Source organism: Arvicola amphibius, chromosome 1 (genome assembly GCF_903992535.2).
Source record: "Arvicola amphibius chromosome 1, mArvAmp1.2, whole genome shotgun sequence".
In the NCBI taxonomy this organism is placed as follows: domain Eukaryota; kingdom Metazoa; phylum Chordata; class Mammalia; order Rodentia; family Cricetidae; genus Arvicola; species Arvicola amphibius.
In genome coordinates, this window is record NC_052047.1 from 153,676,400 (window position 1) to 153,695,720 (window position 19,321).

Here is a 19,321-nt window from a genome sequence, read left to right on the forward strand (position 1 = left end):
GGAGCTGAAGAAGTTGTATGTATTTTGTATTCATGTGTGAGAGACTGTTGCATGTTAGAAGGCTGTGCTTGTGGTAATGGGAAGAGGGTATGACCTATTGACCGCCAACAAAGGGCTTATGGGACACAGAAATGCCAGGTTGTTTAGCAGGAAGTCCTCTTTGCATTTTAAGGACTTTCTTCTTTAGCTATTCTACCAATTTTGTACTTGCACACACAAACGTGTGTGTGTGTGTGTGTGTGTGTGTACATGTGCATGAATGTGCGGGTGGTGTGCATGTGGAGTCCTGAGGCTGAGGCTGGGTATCATCCATCCTCGATCACTCTTCCATCTTATTCCCTGAGACAGGGTCTCCCAGTCAAACCCAGAGTTCACTGATCTGATTGGTCTTATTATCCAGGTTGCTTTGGGGATCCTCTGTCTTCTGGGGCTGCAATGGCAGGTGAGGCACCATGCCCACCTGGCATTTATATAGATAGGTTCTGGATATCTGAACTCTGCTCACACATTAGTTTAGCAAAGGGCTTCAGTTAACCAGCAAGTCATCTGTTAGTTCTCCCCACATTAGCTTAAGTTGTTGGGAAGGAAACTTTGAAATCTTCTGCCATGGAAACCAGGAGACCCCACTTTGTTTTTTTTTTTTTCTCATGGTTTATTTTTTTTATATTTAAAAATTTCCATCTCCTTCCCTCCTCCTCCCCCCTCCCTCCCCTCCTCCTCCCCCTTCCCTCCCCTCCTTCTCCCCCTTCCCTCCCCTCCCCTCCACCCATACCTCCCCTCCCTCCCTCTCAAGGCCAAGGAGCCATCAGGGTTCCCCACTCTATGCTAAGACCAAGGTCCTCCCAACTCCCCCCAGGTCCAGGAAGGTGATCGACCAAGCTGAGAAGGCTCCCACAGAGCCCGTCCATGCAGCAGAATCAGAGCCCAGAGCCATTGTCCTTTGCTTCTCAGTCAGCCCCCGCGGTTGGCCACATTCAGAGAGACGGGTTTGGGGAGACCCCACTTTGTTCAGTTCCGTAGTATCCTAGCCATGGCTTCGTCTATGGATTAAGAATCTACCTCCTATCCGACACGGTGGCACCTGCCTTTAATCCTGGCACTCAGGAGGCAGAGGCAGACAGATCTCTTGGTTCAAGGCCAGACTGATCTACAAAGAGATTCAGGATAGCCAGGCTACATGGGGAAACTCTGTCTTGATGGAAACCTCCTTCCCTCCATGAAGATCATTTATAAAAGGTAATAAGCTTCTCCGATTGTAGTGAGGAGCTGCGGGCTGCGTTCCTGCCACCCTGCTCCTGATCGCCGGCTAGCTTATGCCCCGAAATAACAACACACAAATTGTATTCTTTTAAACACTGCCTGGCCCATTATTTCTAGCCTCTTATTGTCTAATTCTCACATCTCTTGCTTTAACCCATATCTAATAATCTGTGTAGCACCATGAAGTGGTGCCTTACCGTTTAGTTTCTAGCATACGTCCATCTTGGGCTGGAGCTTCATCTCGTCTGGCTTCTCTCTGAGGAGAGGCACGGTGGTCTGTCTAACTTAGGAGAGGCGCAGCATCTGACTGATCCTTCTACCTCACTTCCTCTTCCTGTTCTGTCTACTCCACCCACCTAAGAGGCGGTCTATCAAATGGGCCAGGCAGTTTCTTTATTAGCCAATGAAATCAACTCAAACAGAAGACTCTCCCACATCATTTCCCCTTTTTCTGTTTAAACAATAAAAAGAAGGCTTTAACTTTAACATAGTAAAATTACATATAACAAAACAGTTATCAAGTAAGAATTACAGGTACAATATTTATATCTACTTTATCTTTTATCATAACAAAGGAAAACAACTATAACTATCTATCTATTCTTCAACTCCATCAGAGACTCCAGAAGGACACAATATTACCTAGGTGAACAAGAGCTACTTCCAAAACTCTAGAAATGACAGAGACATCTCACTGCCTGGACAGTCACCCAAAGTTCTTTTGTACTGTTGGGGCATCCATCTTCAGCCTACAGGCCCATAGTTTCCAGCAGACATTTCCATGATCAGGAAATTTCAAAGGTAGTTCAGTCACTATCTGCTGTGTCCTTCAGAATGTCTCACAGACTCTTTCTTGAATTAGGAACCCCAAAGAATCATCTCACCTATAGGCAAGTTCAGCAGTCTTCTCTCTTAGGGTTCTCTGTGTCCAGTCTATGCATCAGTCCAGGCAAGAGCAGTTTCTTGCCCAAATGGCTATCAAACTCAATAAGGAGCCTCTTCGATGCCCATCTTCCTCTTGAAGTAGATTGGTGCTGCCAGGAGCAGACATGTCTCATTGTCATGAAAAACCCTAACTTATTAAGACATTTAAAATGCAATATTCTGTAGTCTTTGGAAGATATGAAGTATGCCTATCTAACTGAAATATATCTCTATGTATCTAGAAAATCTAACTAACATGACTACAAGCTTAACTATTATCAATGATTTTTCATTAGCAACCTATATTTCCTAATTATACATTACATTTTTAAATGAACTACACAATCACAATACCTTAATCGTTATTAGAAATACATATACATATAACAAAATAGATCTTAAATTTCTATCAATAAGGCAAAATTTATACCAATGTAAATTATTCATATCTATATCATCTCCCCCTTTAAATGTAAAAGAACATTCATAAACAATATTTGGGAATATGGACGTAGTTATTTCTCTCCAAACTGCTTCCTGCTGAATGGGGACGCCGTTAATCAGATCTTTCATGGTGTAACCTGTGTGCCAGGTTCATCTCAGTCATCAGTTGGGTGAAGTAATTTTCTGAAGGTGTTCACAGCAATCTTTCGGGAGGGCGTGGTCTATCATACCACATTGGGATAGAAGCAATCCACAGTGTCTCATCCTCTGTGAAAACAAAAGGAGAATCTCTTTTCCAAAGTATCATATCCTTAGATCCAAATTCTGAAGTCAAGGTATTTTCAAGATATCTTTCTTGGATTAGTTCAGCAGCATTTACAAACAAATATCTTTTAGCAGCTGTTGCTCCTTCCTCAGCATTCAAACAATTCAAAGAAAACATAATAGTATACAGTATCAAGATTCTCTGTATATTTTCCATCTTTGTGCAGCTTTGTTTTAACCTCTATTTCGTTTATTTTTACTTTTACTTTTTGAGACAGGTTCTCTGTATATCTTTGTCCTGGAATAACTCTTAGACCAGGCTGTCCTTGAACTCTCAGAGATCCACTTGCCTCTGCTTCTCAAGTGCTGGGATTAAAGGCGTATGCTACCACACCTTGAACTCACAGAGATCTGTCTGTCTCTGCCTCCCAGGCATTGGGATTAAAGGTGTGTGCTGCCACACCTTGAAGTCACAGAGGTCAATCTACCTCTGCCTCCCAAGTGTTGGGATTAAAGGTGTGTACCACCACAACAAACTACTTCCTTTTTTTTCTTTTTTATTTTTTTTTACTTTTAAGAACTTTAACCTTTAGCCTGCATATATTTTTAACACAGTGTAAACCACTTAGACATTTTCTTCAACTTTGAATTTTTCTTTTACTGTATATCTCTCTTTCTGACTACATGAGTCTTTACTTTACCAAACAATATCAGTAGGACTAAAGCCATGACTTTGGCGGCTAGATCCAGCCCATTCCCTAGCTTTCCAGCCTCATGGCAGAGGTACCACAACTCTTTGGCGGTTCAAGGTCCCTGCCAGCAAGCAAGCTGCAACAGTGTTAAACAACACTCAAAAGCTCCATAGTCAGGACTGCCTGCTTGAAAGAGTCAGAGTTTGCCCTGGCAGGACGGCCCAGAAAGCTGGCATTTTAAAACAGCACAACTTTTTTCCTGCTACAGCTGAAAACTGAAAAGCTTTTCATCAACACCATTTAAGTGTTTTGTGGCAGGACCTCTTAATGAGCTGCAGGGTTTTGCAGCTGAAGCTGAGTCAGGAAGCCTCTCTTAGATGAGAGCGCTTGCTCAGACCCGAGAAATTGCTGTTATCAAGAAAACATGCTTTACTCTAGTCTTTCCCAAGCTTTCTCAGGCTTTCTGTGGATTCAGTTATCCACGTTGGGCGCCATTCTGTAGTGATTAGCTGTAGGCTGGCTTCCCGCTGCCCGGCTCCTGGCTGCCCAGCTAGCTTTACCCAAAATAACAACACACAGATTGTATTCTTTTAAACACTGCCTGGCCCATTATTTTCAGCCTCTTATTCCCATCTTGATTAACCCATATCTAATAATTTGTGTAGCACCACGAAGTGGTGCCTTACCAAGAAGTTTCTAGCGTATGTCCATCTTGGGCTGGAGCTTCATCGTGTCTGGCTTCTCTCTGAGGAGAGGCATGGTGGTCTGTCTAACTTAGGAGAGGCGCAGCATCTGACTGATCCTTCTACCTCACTTCCTCTTCCTGTTCTGTCTACTCCACCCACCTAAGAGGCGGTCTATCAAATGGGCCAGGCAGTTTCTTTATTAGCCAATGAAATCAACTCAAACAGAAGACTCTCCCACATCATCCGATTATAAACACGTGGTCCTGAGGAGTGATGCCAATTGCTTCTAGAGAAGGAACCTGGCTGGTTCTGCATAGTGTTTTATCACAGCTATAGAAACCTAATTAAGGCACCGACTAAATTACCTTCAAACTTCCCTAACTTCCCTTTCTCTCCTTTGAGAGTTTTGTTCACCTTTCACGATAGCCACAAATAGCATAAAGTATCGTGGCGTAACTCTAACCAAGGAAGTGAAAGATCTGTTTGACAAGAACTTTAAGTCTTTGAAGAAAGAAATTGAAGTGGATACCAGAAAATGGAAGGATCTCCCATGTTCTTGGATCAGGATGATCAACACAGTATGGCAATTCTGCCAAAGGCAATCTATAGATTCAATGCAATCCCCATCAAAATCCCAACAAAATTCTTCACAGACCTTGAGAGAACAATAATCAACTTTATATGGAAAAACAAAAACCCAGGGTAGCCAAAACAATCCTATACAATAAAAGTACTTCTGGAGGCATTACCATCCCTGACTTCAAACTCTATTACAGAGCTACAGTAATGAAAACAGCTTGGTATTGGCACAAAATCAGAGATGTTGACCAATGGAATCGAATCGAAGACCCAGATATTAATTCACAAACCTATGAACACCTGATTTTTGACAAAGGAGCTAAAATTATACAATGGAAGAAAGAAAGCATCTTTAACAAATGTTGCTGGCATAACTGGATGTCAACCTGTAGAATGAAAATACATCCATATCTATCACCATGCACAAAACTCAAGTCCAAATGGATTAAAGACCTCAATATTAATCTGAACACACTGAATCTGATAGAAGAGAAAGTGGGAAGTAGTCTACAACACTTGATACTCCCTTTAGATGACAAATATGGGTTCATTTCACCAGGACTCTCTCATATCTCTCCTTATTTGCTCACTAGGCACCCTTCCCATACTCCCACATAAGACACATTGAGGTAACTGGGCTGTGGTGGTGCACGCCTTTACTCCCAGCACTCGGGAGGCAGAGGCAGGCAGATCTCTGTGAGTTTGAGGCCAGCCTGGTCTACAAGAGCTAGTTCCAGGACAGGCTCCAAAGCTACAGAGAAATCTTGTCTCGAAATCTGCCCCCCCAAATAAAGATCACTTACCAAAAAGAGTTGATTTATTAAAAAAAGACACACTGAGGTACATTTTTAAACATTAAGTGATATTTTTCTTTTTCTTTTTTTTGGTTTTTCGAGACAGGGTTTTCCCTGTAGTTTCTAGAGCCTGTCCTGGAGCTAGCTCTTGTAGACCAGGCTGGCCTCGAACTCACAGATATCTGCCTGCCTCTGCCTCCCGAGTGCTGGGATTAAAGGCGTGCACCACCACCACCCGGCTAAGTGATATTTTTCATCTGAGCTTTTGGAAGAGGTCCCCCACCCCACCACAATGTCTCAGAATCATCAAACACTTCGTCTTTAGGGTGTGTTCTGCTTTCCCACATACCTGACATGCTGAAGCATCACCCTGGACTACACTGCTGGATCCTGAGTTGATGAACTGCGGGTAGAAATAAATATTGAAACACCCATGCTCAGGATGCTCCGTCCCCTCAACAGATTCTCTCCCTAATACCAGTGTTGTTCTGATGTTTAAAGTATCCCTGGATTTTTAAGAAGATAGTGGCATTGAAATGAAAAAAAAAATCTATTTTGTTCTAAGGGATTCCCTAAATAAATTCTACTTTTTCTCTGTTAGAGAGATGAAAAGACATTTAAAAGATGTTTATCATTTATGAGATCAGCATGTAGCTGATGGCACTCAGGAATTTCTTAGTAGTTTTATGAGGGGCAAATAGGGGACCCTTGGCTTGCTTTGATGATCAGTGGGCAAGTCAATGACCTGAAGTATTATAAACTAAGAGGGCTAGTACGGCAGCTCTCATTCACAGGAGTCCTCCTTCTCATGATATTCCAGGGGAAAGCCCCATCACTGCAAAATGGTTTCAGGAAACAATTCATCAAATGAATTTGTTTTTGCTTTATTTATTTATGGCTAGTTTCCTCAAGCACTGTGCTGTCTGTGACCTACTCAAATGAGTTGAAAGTGTGGCTGTTTGTGGATTATTCAGAGTTAACTCTTCTTCCTGTAGTATGTCTTCCATTTGTCTGCAGTGCCTACAAAAATGACAAATATCCTAAGAAGGATATAAAGACTCTCCCAACCCAGGAGGGTGCAATCTGTTACGAAAGCAGAGGCACTGTTGCTGGGGGATAATGCTCTTGTACACTGTAAAGATTTGTCAGTTGTTCTGGTTTAATAAAATGCTGATTGGCCAATAGCTAGGCAGGAAGTATAGGTGGGGCAACCAGACTAGGAGAATTTTGGGTAGAGGAAAGGAAGGGGTGCAGTTGCCAGTCAAATGCAGAGGAAACAAGATGAGAATGCTGTACTGAGAAAATGTACCAAGCCATGTGGCTAAACATAGATAAGAATTATGTGTTAATTTAAGTTGTAAAAGCTAGTTAGTAATAAGCATGAGTATTAGGCCAAACAGTTTATAAATAATATAAGCCTCTGTGTGTTTATTTGGAACTGAATGACTGCAGGACTGGGTGGGAAAGAAACTTTCATCTACAGACCTTAACTTGGTCTAAAGAAAACCCTGACATTTTATTGTGGTGCACTCTTTCAGAGTTACTTAAACTTTGCAAAACTTGTCTTCCTCATTTGTAAAGTGGGATATGAAGAGCTACTGCATTTGATCCTTGGGGAAATTGGTAAAATGAACTTGAAGTGCCATTGGGAAATATCGAATATTATTTGTGGTTAATTTCTTCTATAAACTTCCTGTTTATGTCTTGGGCTTAGGATTTTTTTTCTAGACACTTTGTGATTGGCGACTCCTTGTACCATTCCAGTTTAAGTCATTGTTCTTTATTGTACATACCTCTTTCCAGAAAGTTGTCAGTTTTGCAATGCCTTCAGAGGTGAGCCCTCTGAGGAAGTGTCTGCCAATCAATGAAGTGAATGTCAGATCCCTGCTGAGTGAAATGACTACTTGTATGTCTCAGAACTTTCCACAAAGTTCAGGGACTAGGCACTACTCAGACCTCTGCTCCTTTATAGCTCCTTCTTGGTAGAGGAAAATAAGAAGGCAGGGAAGGATTTCCTGAAACCTGTTCTCTGTAAAGAAGTTCACCCTTAGATTAAGATTGCTGCTTCAGGAGGCCTGATATCATGGGAAAGTCAGTTGTGACACTAGGCCACATTACTTCTACATACATGACCCCCCCATCAACAAATTTCTTCTGGACTGAGTGTGTCTGTGAACTAAGATAGCTGGGGGAAAATCATAGCTTTGGGCTTCCCTCAGTATAATTACTTTAAATTGGGGATGCTCCTAGTGGGCAATTTGATAAACACACCAAAGAAATTAGAATATCCACTTTAGGAACCTCTATTTAATTTCCCTTGACTTCTTTTGGGTCCCCAGGGCTCTTCTTTTCTTTTCTCTTATGTAATTTTTCCAAAAATCACCTCTAATTCTGTAGGCATTAAACTCTTGCTCTTGCGTTTTCAACCTGAAAAGAAAGGCCTTATCGTCGTTATATAATCAGCCATGTCCTTTGTGAGTCTTCTGAATAATAATCCTTTGATATCTTTTCTACCTGTGCATCTCGACCTCTTGAGACACTTAGCAGAACATGAGACAAACGCAAAAAACAACTTCTCCAGGCTCAAATGAGCACTGACAAGCAGCGGCTGAGTCTAGTATACTAGTGACCACCACATACTTTAACTCATCAATTAAAACCAAATAAAGAGAAATCAGTAATGCCATAGTTTACTCACAAATGATCCAGACACAAACAGGTAAAAGACGGCAGTTGACATCAGGACAGGACCGACACTGTGTTTCTCATCTTCTAGATGGTACAAAAAGAGCCAGAGAGACCCCAGTGCACTGTGAATTAGGCCAAGCATTATTTGTGCAGCCTGTGGGAAGAGAAAGCCAGTGTTATTCTTCAAGGTGAATCTACTCAGGGTGGTTTCAGCGTGTGGCTGAGAAGCCTCTAATGTGTTTAGTTGGCTTTGTGTATTAGTATATTAGTCAAGAGTCTCCAGAGATGAACATTCAGTAAGATGCTGGTTCTAGTCTCTAGGAGATTGATGTAGTCATGGAGACCCCAGACACAATTCCATTGTGCTGTCAAGCCCTTTGCTTCAGGACGGTGAGTGTTCACGATCTCTGAGTGCTGAAGGAATTATACGTCAGCCAGGAGCCCAGGTAGAGACTGTTGTGGCAGTCACTGTTGGGTGCTTTGGATCTTCTTTGCTTGAAGCAGGATTTTATTTAATAGCAGCTTCCAAGTGTAATTATTTTGATTGTATAGGTGACTCCAGTTAAGTGAAAAGCAGAAGCCTATTGATCTGTCTTTCACAGAAGGGTGCTATGGCTAAATGGAGAACTGCTGATCATGGGATCTCAAAGTCTTTTCTGAGTACTGATCTCCTTTTTAGGCACGGTTGTTAGGCAGTCTCTAGCCTGAAGATATCTGTCTCTTGTTCTTAACCCACAAAACCAGCTAGGGACTTTTGGCCTCTCCTTTTTCTCTTTCCTTCTTGACTAGACTTGAACTTTGGTTTCCCTTGTCCTACCCCTTCCCACATCCAGTGCTGACCTTTGCCACTGGAAACTAAATTAGTTTAGGCCTTGTTTTGAAAAATTGTATTCATGAAGTCTGAAAGCTAAGGATCTATGGAATAGTGATGAAGATGGGGAAGACATGGGTTGATACTGTGATAGTTCATTTTTAGTCAACTTGAAACTGGAGTCATTGGAGAAGAGGTAACCTCAGCTGAGAAAGTTCCCCCAGCACACCAGCCTGTAGGGCAGCACATGGGGCATTTTCTTAACTTATGATTGATGTAGAGAGACCACTTTTGATCAGGTGGTCCTAGGATATATAAGAAAATGGATTGATTGGTAGCGGCACACAGCTTTAATCCCAGCATTCGGGAGGCAGAGGCAGATGGATCTCTGTGAGTTCAAGGCCAGCCTGGTCTACAGAGCAAATTCCAGGATAGCCAGAACTGTTACACAGAGAAACCCTGTCTCAAAAAACAAAACAAAATAAAACAAGAAAGAAAGCAGGTGGAGCAAACCTTGAAGAACAATCCAGTAAGCAGTGTTCCTCCATGACCTCTGCTTCAGCGCTTGCCTCTAGGTTCCCTACCCTGGCTTCTTCTGTTAATGGACTGTAACCTACAAGCCAAACAAACCCTTTTCTCCCCAAGTTGCTTTCTGTCTTGTTATTCTTTTCCCCTGAAGCAACAGAAAGCAAGCAAGCTAAGGCATGCAATCACCTCACGAGCCATCCTCTCTACTTGATTGCTCAAACCCTTCTCTGCTGAGAGTGCCCTTTGCTGAGGGCCAGCTTGAGATGCAAATATGTTTAATTTTCTTTTGCTTATCTGGATATTTATTTCAAACAATGCTTTCGTAGTGTCTTAGTTCTTGTGAAAAACAATCTGACAGAAGCACCTTCACAGAGAAGAGGTTTCTTTTGTCCAACAGTTCAAAGGTACAGTCCATCATGGCGGGAAAGTTGAGAAAACAGGAACATGAAGCAGGTGGCCACATTTTAACCATGGTCAGGAAGCAGAGAGGGAGATGAATGCTCGCTTTGCTCAGTCCTCATTCTCCATTTATACAGTATAAAATTCACAGTGGCCACGTCTTCCCTTTACAATTGTTATAATCAAGATAATCTTCTGCAGCCACGCTCAGACGTCCCTCTCCCTGAGGATCCCCTAGTCTGTCAAGTTGACAATTAACACTGTCACATCTTGTCACCAGTTTATCGTTTCCTCCAAGCCCCTGATCAGCTAGCCAAACCATAGAACTTGTAGCAGCGGGCTAGCCTCTGATCATACATCTCGCCATTTCTCCTGTACAGAAAAAGCAAGCAGGTGTAGCACTTGAAATTATGCGTCTTGGCAAGATTTTCCGTCACATTTCTCCTTTGGGGGTACCCCAGTCAGGGGCTGTAGTACTGAGCTATCTACTCTTGGGAGGTTCTTGGATATCAGTCACAATCATTTGTAAACCAAGGTTTAATTACACCTTCCTGTTTTAACTGATAATAGGGCCACCAGACCTCAAATAGAGGCTGGATAAGAGGAAGCAGTAAGAGCGTTGGGCATTTGGGCTGTTTCTTCACTTATTGCTTGCTTGGATTTGCCCACAAATATATATTCATTTGGTGATGGAGTTTTTACTGGTGACTTCTGCTTTGATATAATGTCTAGAAATAGAGATGTAGGATGGGTTTCCAGGGCTTGCCCATTCTCATGGTTTTCGGTGTTAGCTCCTTTTTGGGGCATGAGCCACAGACTTGCTCTAAGTTCAGTGAAGGAACCACAAGGATTTTATAGAAAAAACGAATACAGAATTCTAATTCCTTGTTTCTCTCTGAGGTTGTAGAGCTCATTAATAAGTCAATCTATGTCTTCCCAGAGGCATGGTAGTAGTATCCATTCTCAAGGTCGTGTAAGGAGAAAAGGAACAAGCTGCCTTGACCTATAATATCTGTTGTGTGAAGCGGCGGGGCTGCGTCCTGCCACCCGCCGCTGGCTAGCTTTACACCCGAAATAATTACACGGAAACTGTATTCTTTTAAAACACTGCCTGGCCCATTATCTGTAGCCTCTTATAGGCTAATTCTCACATCTTCCTTTAACCCATATTTAGTAATCTGGGTAGCACCACGAGGTGTGCCTTACCAGGAGAGATCTTAACCTGTGTCCATCTCAGAGAAGAGCAGCATGGAGACTCCTATGGCGACTGCCTGAAGCGTCTCTCCAACTCTACTTCCTTGTTCCCACAATTCTGTTCTGTCTACTCCACCTACCTAATTTTCTGTTCTCTTAAAGGGCCAAGGCAGTTTTTTCTTTATTAATTAACCAATGAAAGAAATATAGACAGATAACTCTCCTCCATCATTTCCCCTTTTTCTGTTTAAACAAAAAAGAAAGGCTTTAACTTTAACATAGCAAAATTACATGTAACAAAACAGTTATCAAGCAAGAATTACAGTTACAATATTTAAATCTATTTTATCTTTTATCATAACTAAGGAAATCTATAACTATCTATTTATTTTTTAACTCCATCAAAGACTTTAGAAGGATATAATGTTACCTAAGTAAACAAGAAATAAGTAACTTATAAAACTCTAGAAATGACAGAGACAACTCGCTGTCTGGACAGTCACCTAAAGTTTCTCTGTACTGTTGGGGCATCCATCAAATATCATGGGATTAGGGTAAGGAAGGGAACCACCAGTTCCCTGGCCTTACTATATATGTGCCTTGTATTTTTGTAATAGACCAGCCAATTCCAAAACAGCTGAAAATAGTCATATATTTGATATGTTTGGATTTTCTAGGTGCAGGTTTTTATTTTGTTTTTGAGATTATAATACAGTTATATCATTTTCCCCTTCCCTTTATTTCCTCCAAGCTCTCCCATATAACCCTCCTTGCTCTCTTTCAAATCCATGGCCTCTCTTTTCATTTATTGTTGTTGTACATACATATTGTACATGTATAATGTATATATTTCTAAATATAACTGCAGTCTGTATAGTGTAACTTATATTATGTTTTCAAGCTAGGAGCTTCCAATGAACATGTAATGTTTGTCTTTCTAGGTCTGTATCACTTCACTTGCTGTGATCTTTACTACTTTTACCCATTTACTGAAAAGTTCACTGAAAAAAAAAGTTTACTGAAAAGTTCACAAATTTCATTTTTCTTTACAGATGAGTAGGATTCTGTGGTGTATATGTGTCATATTTTCACTGTCGGCCAGTTAGTTAGCTGGCTGAGCAAGAATCCATGGAGAAGAATGTCCAGTCCTTTGGGCATGTGCCAAAGAATGGTACAGCTGTATCACATGGTAGATTTAGTTTTAGTTTTTGAGAATTTTCTGGACTGATTTCTATAAGGTTTGCACCCAGCAACAGTGAATGAGGGTATGAGGGTCCCCTCCAAACCCCACCCCTGCCTCCAGCAATTTTTGTTGTCTGTTTTATTCTTCTTTGTCATCTGACTTGGATAAGATGAAATCTCAAAGTTGTTTGGATTTGCATTTTCCTAACTGCTATGGACAATGAACTTTTTTTAATTAAAAAACCCTTCTTTTTTTTTCTTTTGAGAAATCTTTGTTCAGGTCCCAGCCTTAGTTTTTGAATGGGTCATTTGATTCTATGCTTCTTTGTTACTGAGTTCTTTATATATTGTGGATATCAATCCTTTGTCAGATGTGCAGCTGGAAAATATTCTCTCCCATTCTGTGGATTTCCCGTTCACCTGCTTGATTCTAGCTACACAGAAAATTTTTAGTTTTATCAACCCCCTCTTGGTCAGTTGTTGGCCTTACATTTTGGGAAAATGGAAAGGGAGTCCTTTGCCGTACCTGTATCATGTGGAATACTTCCTATATTTTCTTCTGGAAGTTTCAGTATCTCAGGCTTCATGTTTAGGTCTTTGACACGTTTGTAGTTTTTGTGCAAGATGTTAGATATGTATCTACTTTTATTTTTCTACATGTGGACATTGAGCTTTCCCAGCACCATTTTCTGAAGATGCTCTCTTTTCCAGCATATGCTTTTGGTATCATTATCAAATAATAAGTGCCTGAAGTTATGTGTACTCATATGTGGGTCTTCAGTTTTGTTTCCTTCGTCTGCAGGTTTGTGTTTGTGTGAGCACTGTATTGTTATCTTTTATTAACGATGATACTGTCACATATCTTCAGATCTAGATGAGCACTCTCTTCACCTCCATCACAGGTCTCTTTGCTCATGATTGTTTTTGGCTATCTTGGTTCTTTTGTGGTTATGTATGCATTTTAGGATAGTGTTGTCTATTTCTGTGAAGAATAAGTTGGGGATTTTGACTGGGATTGCACTGAATCTGTACATAACTTTTGGTAAAACAGTCCTTTTCACAATGCTAACTGCCGATCTGTGAGCATAGGATGCCTTTCCATTTCCTAGTGTCTTTCTCTAGCTCCTTCTTCAAAGGTTTAACATTTTCATTGTAGAGGTCCACCACTTTCTTGGTTAGGTTTTTCCCTAGATATTTGATTTCCTTTCAGGCTGTTGTTAATGGGCATGTGTCCATACTATCTTCCTCTGTGTTTGTTGGTGGTATATAGAAAAGCTATTGATCTGTGCAAGTTGATTCTGTATCCTACTAAATTTGTTTATCATTTCTAGATTTTTTTTTTGGTCAAAGTTTTGGGATCTCTAATGTATAATATCATGCCATCTGCAAATAGGGATAGCTTTACTTATTTCCCTGGTGGTATCCCTTTAATATCCTTCTCTTGCTTTGTTGCTTCAGCTAGTACTTCAGGCACAATATTGACAATGAGTAGGGATGGTAGCACACGTCTTATTCTTGACCTCACGGGAGTTGCTTCCAAGTTTCCTCCAATTAGGATGTGTTGACCATGGGTTTCTCACATGTAGCTTTTATTATGTTAAGTGTGTTATCTCTAGGTCTGCATTCTCTAGGAATAAAGGCATGTTAGATTTTTGTCAAAGGCCTTTTATATGTCTATTGAGATGATCATGTGATTTTTGTCTTTAATTTCACTTATGTGGATTCTTTATTGACTTGCATATATTGAAACATCCCTGCATTTTAGGGATACTACCAACTTGGTCATGGTGGCTAATCTTTTTGATACATGTATCTGTATTTTGTTTTCAAGTATTTTATTGAGCATTTTTATTGGAGATTTTGGCATATAGTTTTCTTTTTTTTTTCTTGTGTCTACCTGGTTTGGATATTAAAGTGATATTGACTTTGTAGAAGGCATTTTGGAGTACTCCTTCTGTTCCATTAAAAAAAAATAGTTTAAGAAGAACTGGTTGTAGATCTTTTTTGAATGTCTGGTAGAATTCTGCTATAAATCCATCTGGGCCTGGACTTTCTTTTTTTTAAGACGTTAAGCCTTTTTTACTACTATTCCAGTCTTCTCACTTCTTAGGGGTCTCTTTAATTTCTTCACTTCTTGGTTTAATTTGGTGGTTTAGCTGAGTCTGGAAATTCTTCCATTTCTTGTAGGTTTTCCAGCTAGGATGACAGATGTTAAAGCATCCCTTTATACTGCTCCCAATTTCTTCCATGTTTATTGTAATGTCTCCGTTTATTCTGATTCTGTTAATTTGAGCCATGTCTTTCTTTTGTTTAGTTGGTCTAAGGGTCTGTCAATCTTATTTGTCTTCTCAAGGAAGTAGGTCTTAGATTTGTTGATTCTGTGTATTGTTTTTCTTTAATTTCTATTTCAGTGATTTATACCCTGATTTTTTTTATCATTTCTTGCCATCAGCTGGGTTTGGATTTGGTTTGTTCTTGTTTTTCCAAATTTGGAGGTTCATCATTAAGTCATTTATTTGTGCTTTTTCTTATTTTTTTTTAAGGTAGGCACTTAAGAGGTATAAACTTTCCTGGCAGGACTGCTTTCAGTGTATCCCAAAGGTTTTGTTGTGTTTTCACTTTCATTTAGTTCCAGGAGAATTTTTATTTCTTTCTTGATTTCTTATTTGACCCATTATTCATTCAGTAATGAGTTGTTTAATCTCCATGAGTTTGTATACTTACTAGAGATTTGTTTGCTGTCAATTTTAAATTTTATTACATTGTGGTAAGATAGATGTAAGGAGTGATTTCAGTGTTTTTGAATTTGTAAAGATTTGTTTTATGTCCCAGGATATGATCATTTTAGAAAATGTTGTGTGTGCTGCTAAATGCAATTTGTATTCTTTAGTGTTTGGGTGGACTATTTTAGAGATATGTATGATATCAATTAATTATGATGCTATTCTGTTTATTTTCTTGTACAGATGATTTATCTACTGGAGAAAGTTGATTATTGCAATTGCTTTTTATCGCTGGATTCATGTTTATTTGTATCTTTAAATCTTTAAATCCAGTCATACATTTTTTCCTTTTTTTTAAATGGATTTTTATTGAGCTCTACATTTTTCTCTGCTCCCCTCCCTGCCTCTCCTTTCCCAGCTTCAACCCTCCCCCAACGTCCCCATGCTCCTAATTTACTTAGGAGATCTTGTCTTTTTCTACTTCCCATGTAGATTAGATCTATGTAAGCCTCTTTAAGTGTACCCATTGTTGTCTAAGTTGTCTGGGATTGTGGATTGTACACTGGTTTTCTTTGCCATCATACATTTTTAATGAAATTGGGTGCACCAGAATTTGGTGCTTATACAATTTGAGTAATAATGTCTTCTTGGTTATTTGCTTCCTTGATTAGCTTGAATATTTTTTTTATCTCTTCTTAGTTTTAATTTAAAACCTCTTTTGTCAGATATTATGATAGTGATCCCTGCTTGATTCTGGTACCATTTGATTGGAGTACTTTTATCCATCCTTTTATTTTAAGGTGGTATATATCTTTAAAGATAAGATGTGTTTCTAGGAGGTAACAGATAGATGACTTTGTTTCTTGGTCTGTTTGATGAGTCTTTATCTTTTGCTTAGAGAATTGAGGTCATTGATATTTAAAGTTTTCTTGGAATGTTTGTATTAATTGCTGTCATCATGTTATTGATTATTTGTGGTGTTGTGTTCTCAGTCTATGGACAGAAAAGATTGGAATAGAAGAGAGGATATGTGGGTGACTTGGACCTAGAGGTTGAGAATAGCTTGGGTGTAATGGAGTCAGGTGGTCTTAGGAGAATGGGCTAGTGTTCTGGATATGCTTCCTGGTCTAAGCCTTGAGTGTAGGTATGGATCTATAATGGATGGAATGTTTGGATGTGGTGTGGGAGACACCTGTGGTTTGGGGGTAAGGTAGGGTAAGTCCTGACAGAGTAGTAGAGGTTGGTTATGGTGCAATCAGGGGTGATTTGACTCATCCAGGGTATAGATGTGGGGCTCAAGATAGATCTGATGGGTTGCGGAAGGTACACGGATGGGAAATGTCAGGTAGAGCATTGGATTCTGGAGAAGGATGTGGGAGATCTGGCTTGGAGAGAGGTTGGAGAGGGGGTGTAAGTTTTCATGTTGTTGGCTTGGACCCAAACGTTGTGCAAGGTCTCATAAGTATGGATGGGTATTATGAATAAGGATAGTGTTCTGAATTTGAAGAGAGCTGAGAGGGACAGCATTGCTTCACTATATGATTCCCCTGGGGCTGAGTGTAGAGCACCATGTTGACAACACAAAACCCCAAGTCTATACAGCCTCTTTTGGCTTTGTATTTGACATTACTACCTGACCTTCTTTTTATCATCTACAAACATTTTCAAATAAGGGTTACCAGCAAAGGCAGTAAGCAAATTTTCTCAACAACTGTTACCTCAAAATATGTTTCCTAAAAACCTGTGTAGGCTGGGATAATGCTGAAGTATTTGGAAATGGAGTATGAATCATTCTCTGTGTGTCCAATTAGCTCTGGTCTAATTGTCTCTACTTCAAAACGCATTTATCTATATTTTGAACTTCAAGGAACTGATTATAAATGACATCATTGCTTCTCCATGTTTTCATTAGTAAAAGTAGCACTATTTATTAACCAAAATAGTACTTAGTCCTTACCCCCATTGCTTTTATCTCTTCCTTTACAACATAAACTGTTGGTCTTTTATTCTGTGACATTTTAAGTTAGATATGGCACAAAGTTTGTAGAAGATGAATGTGCTCCTTTCCTGTAAAGAGATACAGAAAAAAGTAGTACTAATTATTTTTGAAGAAGGCATTTAAAATGGGAGTCCCTGATTGACTACCATAGAATTGTTTGGAAATAGCTTTATTTTAAAAAGTGTGTATCAAGTGACTTTGATTCCTATTATTAAAATACTAGCAAACCGAATCCCAGAACATATAAAAAAATCCATCCACATGATAAAGTCGTCTTCATCCCAGAGATGCAGGTATGGTTCAACATATGAAAATCTATCAGTGTAATCCACCATATAAATAAACTTAAAGAAAAGAAAAAAACTGTATGATCATCTTATTAGATGCTAAAAAAGCCTTTGACACAATCCAACACCCCTTCATGATAAAGGTCTTGGGGAGATCATGGATACAAGGACCATGCATAAGCATAATAAAAGCAATATACAACAAGCCAACAGCCACCATCAAATTAAATGAAAAGAAATTCAAAGTGATTCCACTAAAATCAGGAACAAGACAAGTCTGTCAACTGTCTCCATATCTTTGAGGACTATTCAATATAGTCTTCAAAATTCTAGCTAGAGCAATAAGATGACAGATGGAGAACAAGTGAATATAAATTGGAAAGGAAGAAGTTAAACTTTTGCTAACTGGGGATGTTATAATAGTAAACGTAAATGACTCCAAAAATTCTACCAGGAAACCCCTATAGCTGATAAACATCTTCAGTAATGTGGCAGAATACAAGATTAACTCAAAAAATAAGTACCCCTCCTACAGGCAAAGCTGGAGAGTATGTGGAGTAAGGGGAACACTCCTCTATTGCTTGTGGGAATGCAAACTTCTACAGCTGCGGTGGTAACCAATCTACCTGAAGATCAAGCTATGCCAATCTTGTGCCTATACCCAAAGTATGCTCAATAATATCACAAGGACACTTGCTCAGCTATGTTCATAGCAGCATTATTTATCATAGTCAGAACCTGGAAACAAGTTAGATGCCCCTCAACCAAAGAATGGATAAGGAAAACATGGTACATTTACACTTTGGATTATTATCTGCTGTAAAACACAATGGCCTCATGAAATTTGCGGGCAAGTGGATGGAACTAGAAAAAAATCGTTCTGAGTGAGGTAACTCAGACCAGAAAGACAAATAGGCTATGTACTCACTCATAAGTGGATATTAGGAGTAAAGTAGAAGATTACCAACCCATAATTCACAACACCAGAGAGGCTAGATAACAGAGAAGACCCAAAGAAAGTTACATGGATTTCCCTGGGAAGGGGAATTAAAAGTGATCTCCTGGGTAAAATGGGGACAGGGATGGGGGAGTGGGGGAATAATACTCAACTTCATATGGAAAAGCAAAAAACCCAGGAGAGCCAAAACAACCCTGTACAATAAAGGAACTTCCAGAGGAATCACCATCCCTGACATCAAGCTCTAGTATAGAGCTAGAGTAATGAAAACAACTTGGTACTGGTATACAAACAGACAAGTTGACCAATGGAATTGAATCAAAGACCTGGATATTAATCCACACACCTATGAACACCTAATTTTTGACAAAGAAGCTAAAATTATACAAAGGAAAAAGAAATCATCTTCAACAGATGGTGCTGGCATAACCAGATGTCAACATGTAGAAGAATGCAAATAGATCCGTATCTATCCCTATGCACAAAAGCCCACAATTAAAGACCTCAATATAAATCATATCACACTAAATCTGATAGTACAGAAAGTGGGAAGTAGCCTTCAATGCACTGGGATGGGAGACCACTTCCTAAATATAACCCCAGTATCACAGACATGAAAGCAACAATAAATAAATGGAACCTCCTGAAACTGAGAAGCTTCTGTAAAGCAAAGGACACAGTCAATAAGACAAAACAGCAGCCTACTGAATGGGAAAAGATCTTCACCAACCCCACATCAGACAGAGGACTGATCTCCAAAATATATAAAGAACTCAAAAAATTAGACATCAAAATTACAAATAAACTAATTAAAAATGGGGTACAGATCTAAACAGAATTCTTAACAGAAGAATATCAAATGGCTGAGAGACCCTTAAGGACTTGTTCAACATCCTTAGCTATCAGGGA

At 39.7% G+C, this 19,321-nt stretch overlaps 1 protein-coding gene across 1 annotated transcript in view; it reads right to left on the bottom strand.

Moving 5' to 3' along the window:
* Nucleotides 1-17,185, bottom strand: part of LOC121677057 — a 42,529-nt gene extending 25,344 nt beyond the window's left edge. Inside the window, exons 1-3 of the mRNA XM_042054427.1 lie at nucleotides 17,126-17,185; nucleotides 8,342-8,485; nucleotides 5,993-6,046 (exon numbers count right to left, since the gene is read on the bottom strand). Of these exons, the coding sequence (XP_041910361.1) occupies nucleotides 5,993-6,046; nucleotides 8,342-8,485; nucleotides 17,126-17,185 (258 nt within the window). The remainder of the gene's footprint in view (nucleotides 1-5,992; nucleotides 6,047-8,341; nucleotides 8,486-17,125) is intronic.
* Nucleotides 17,186-19,321: the final 2,136 nt, after the last annotated feature.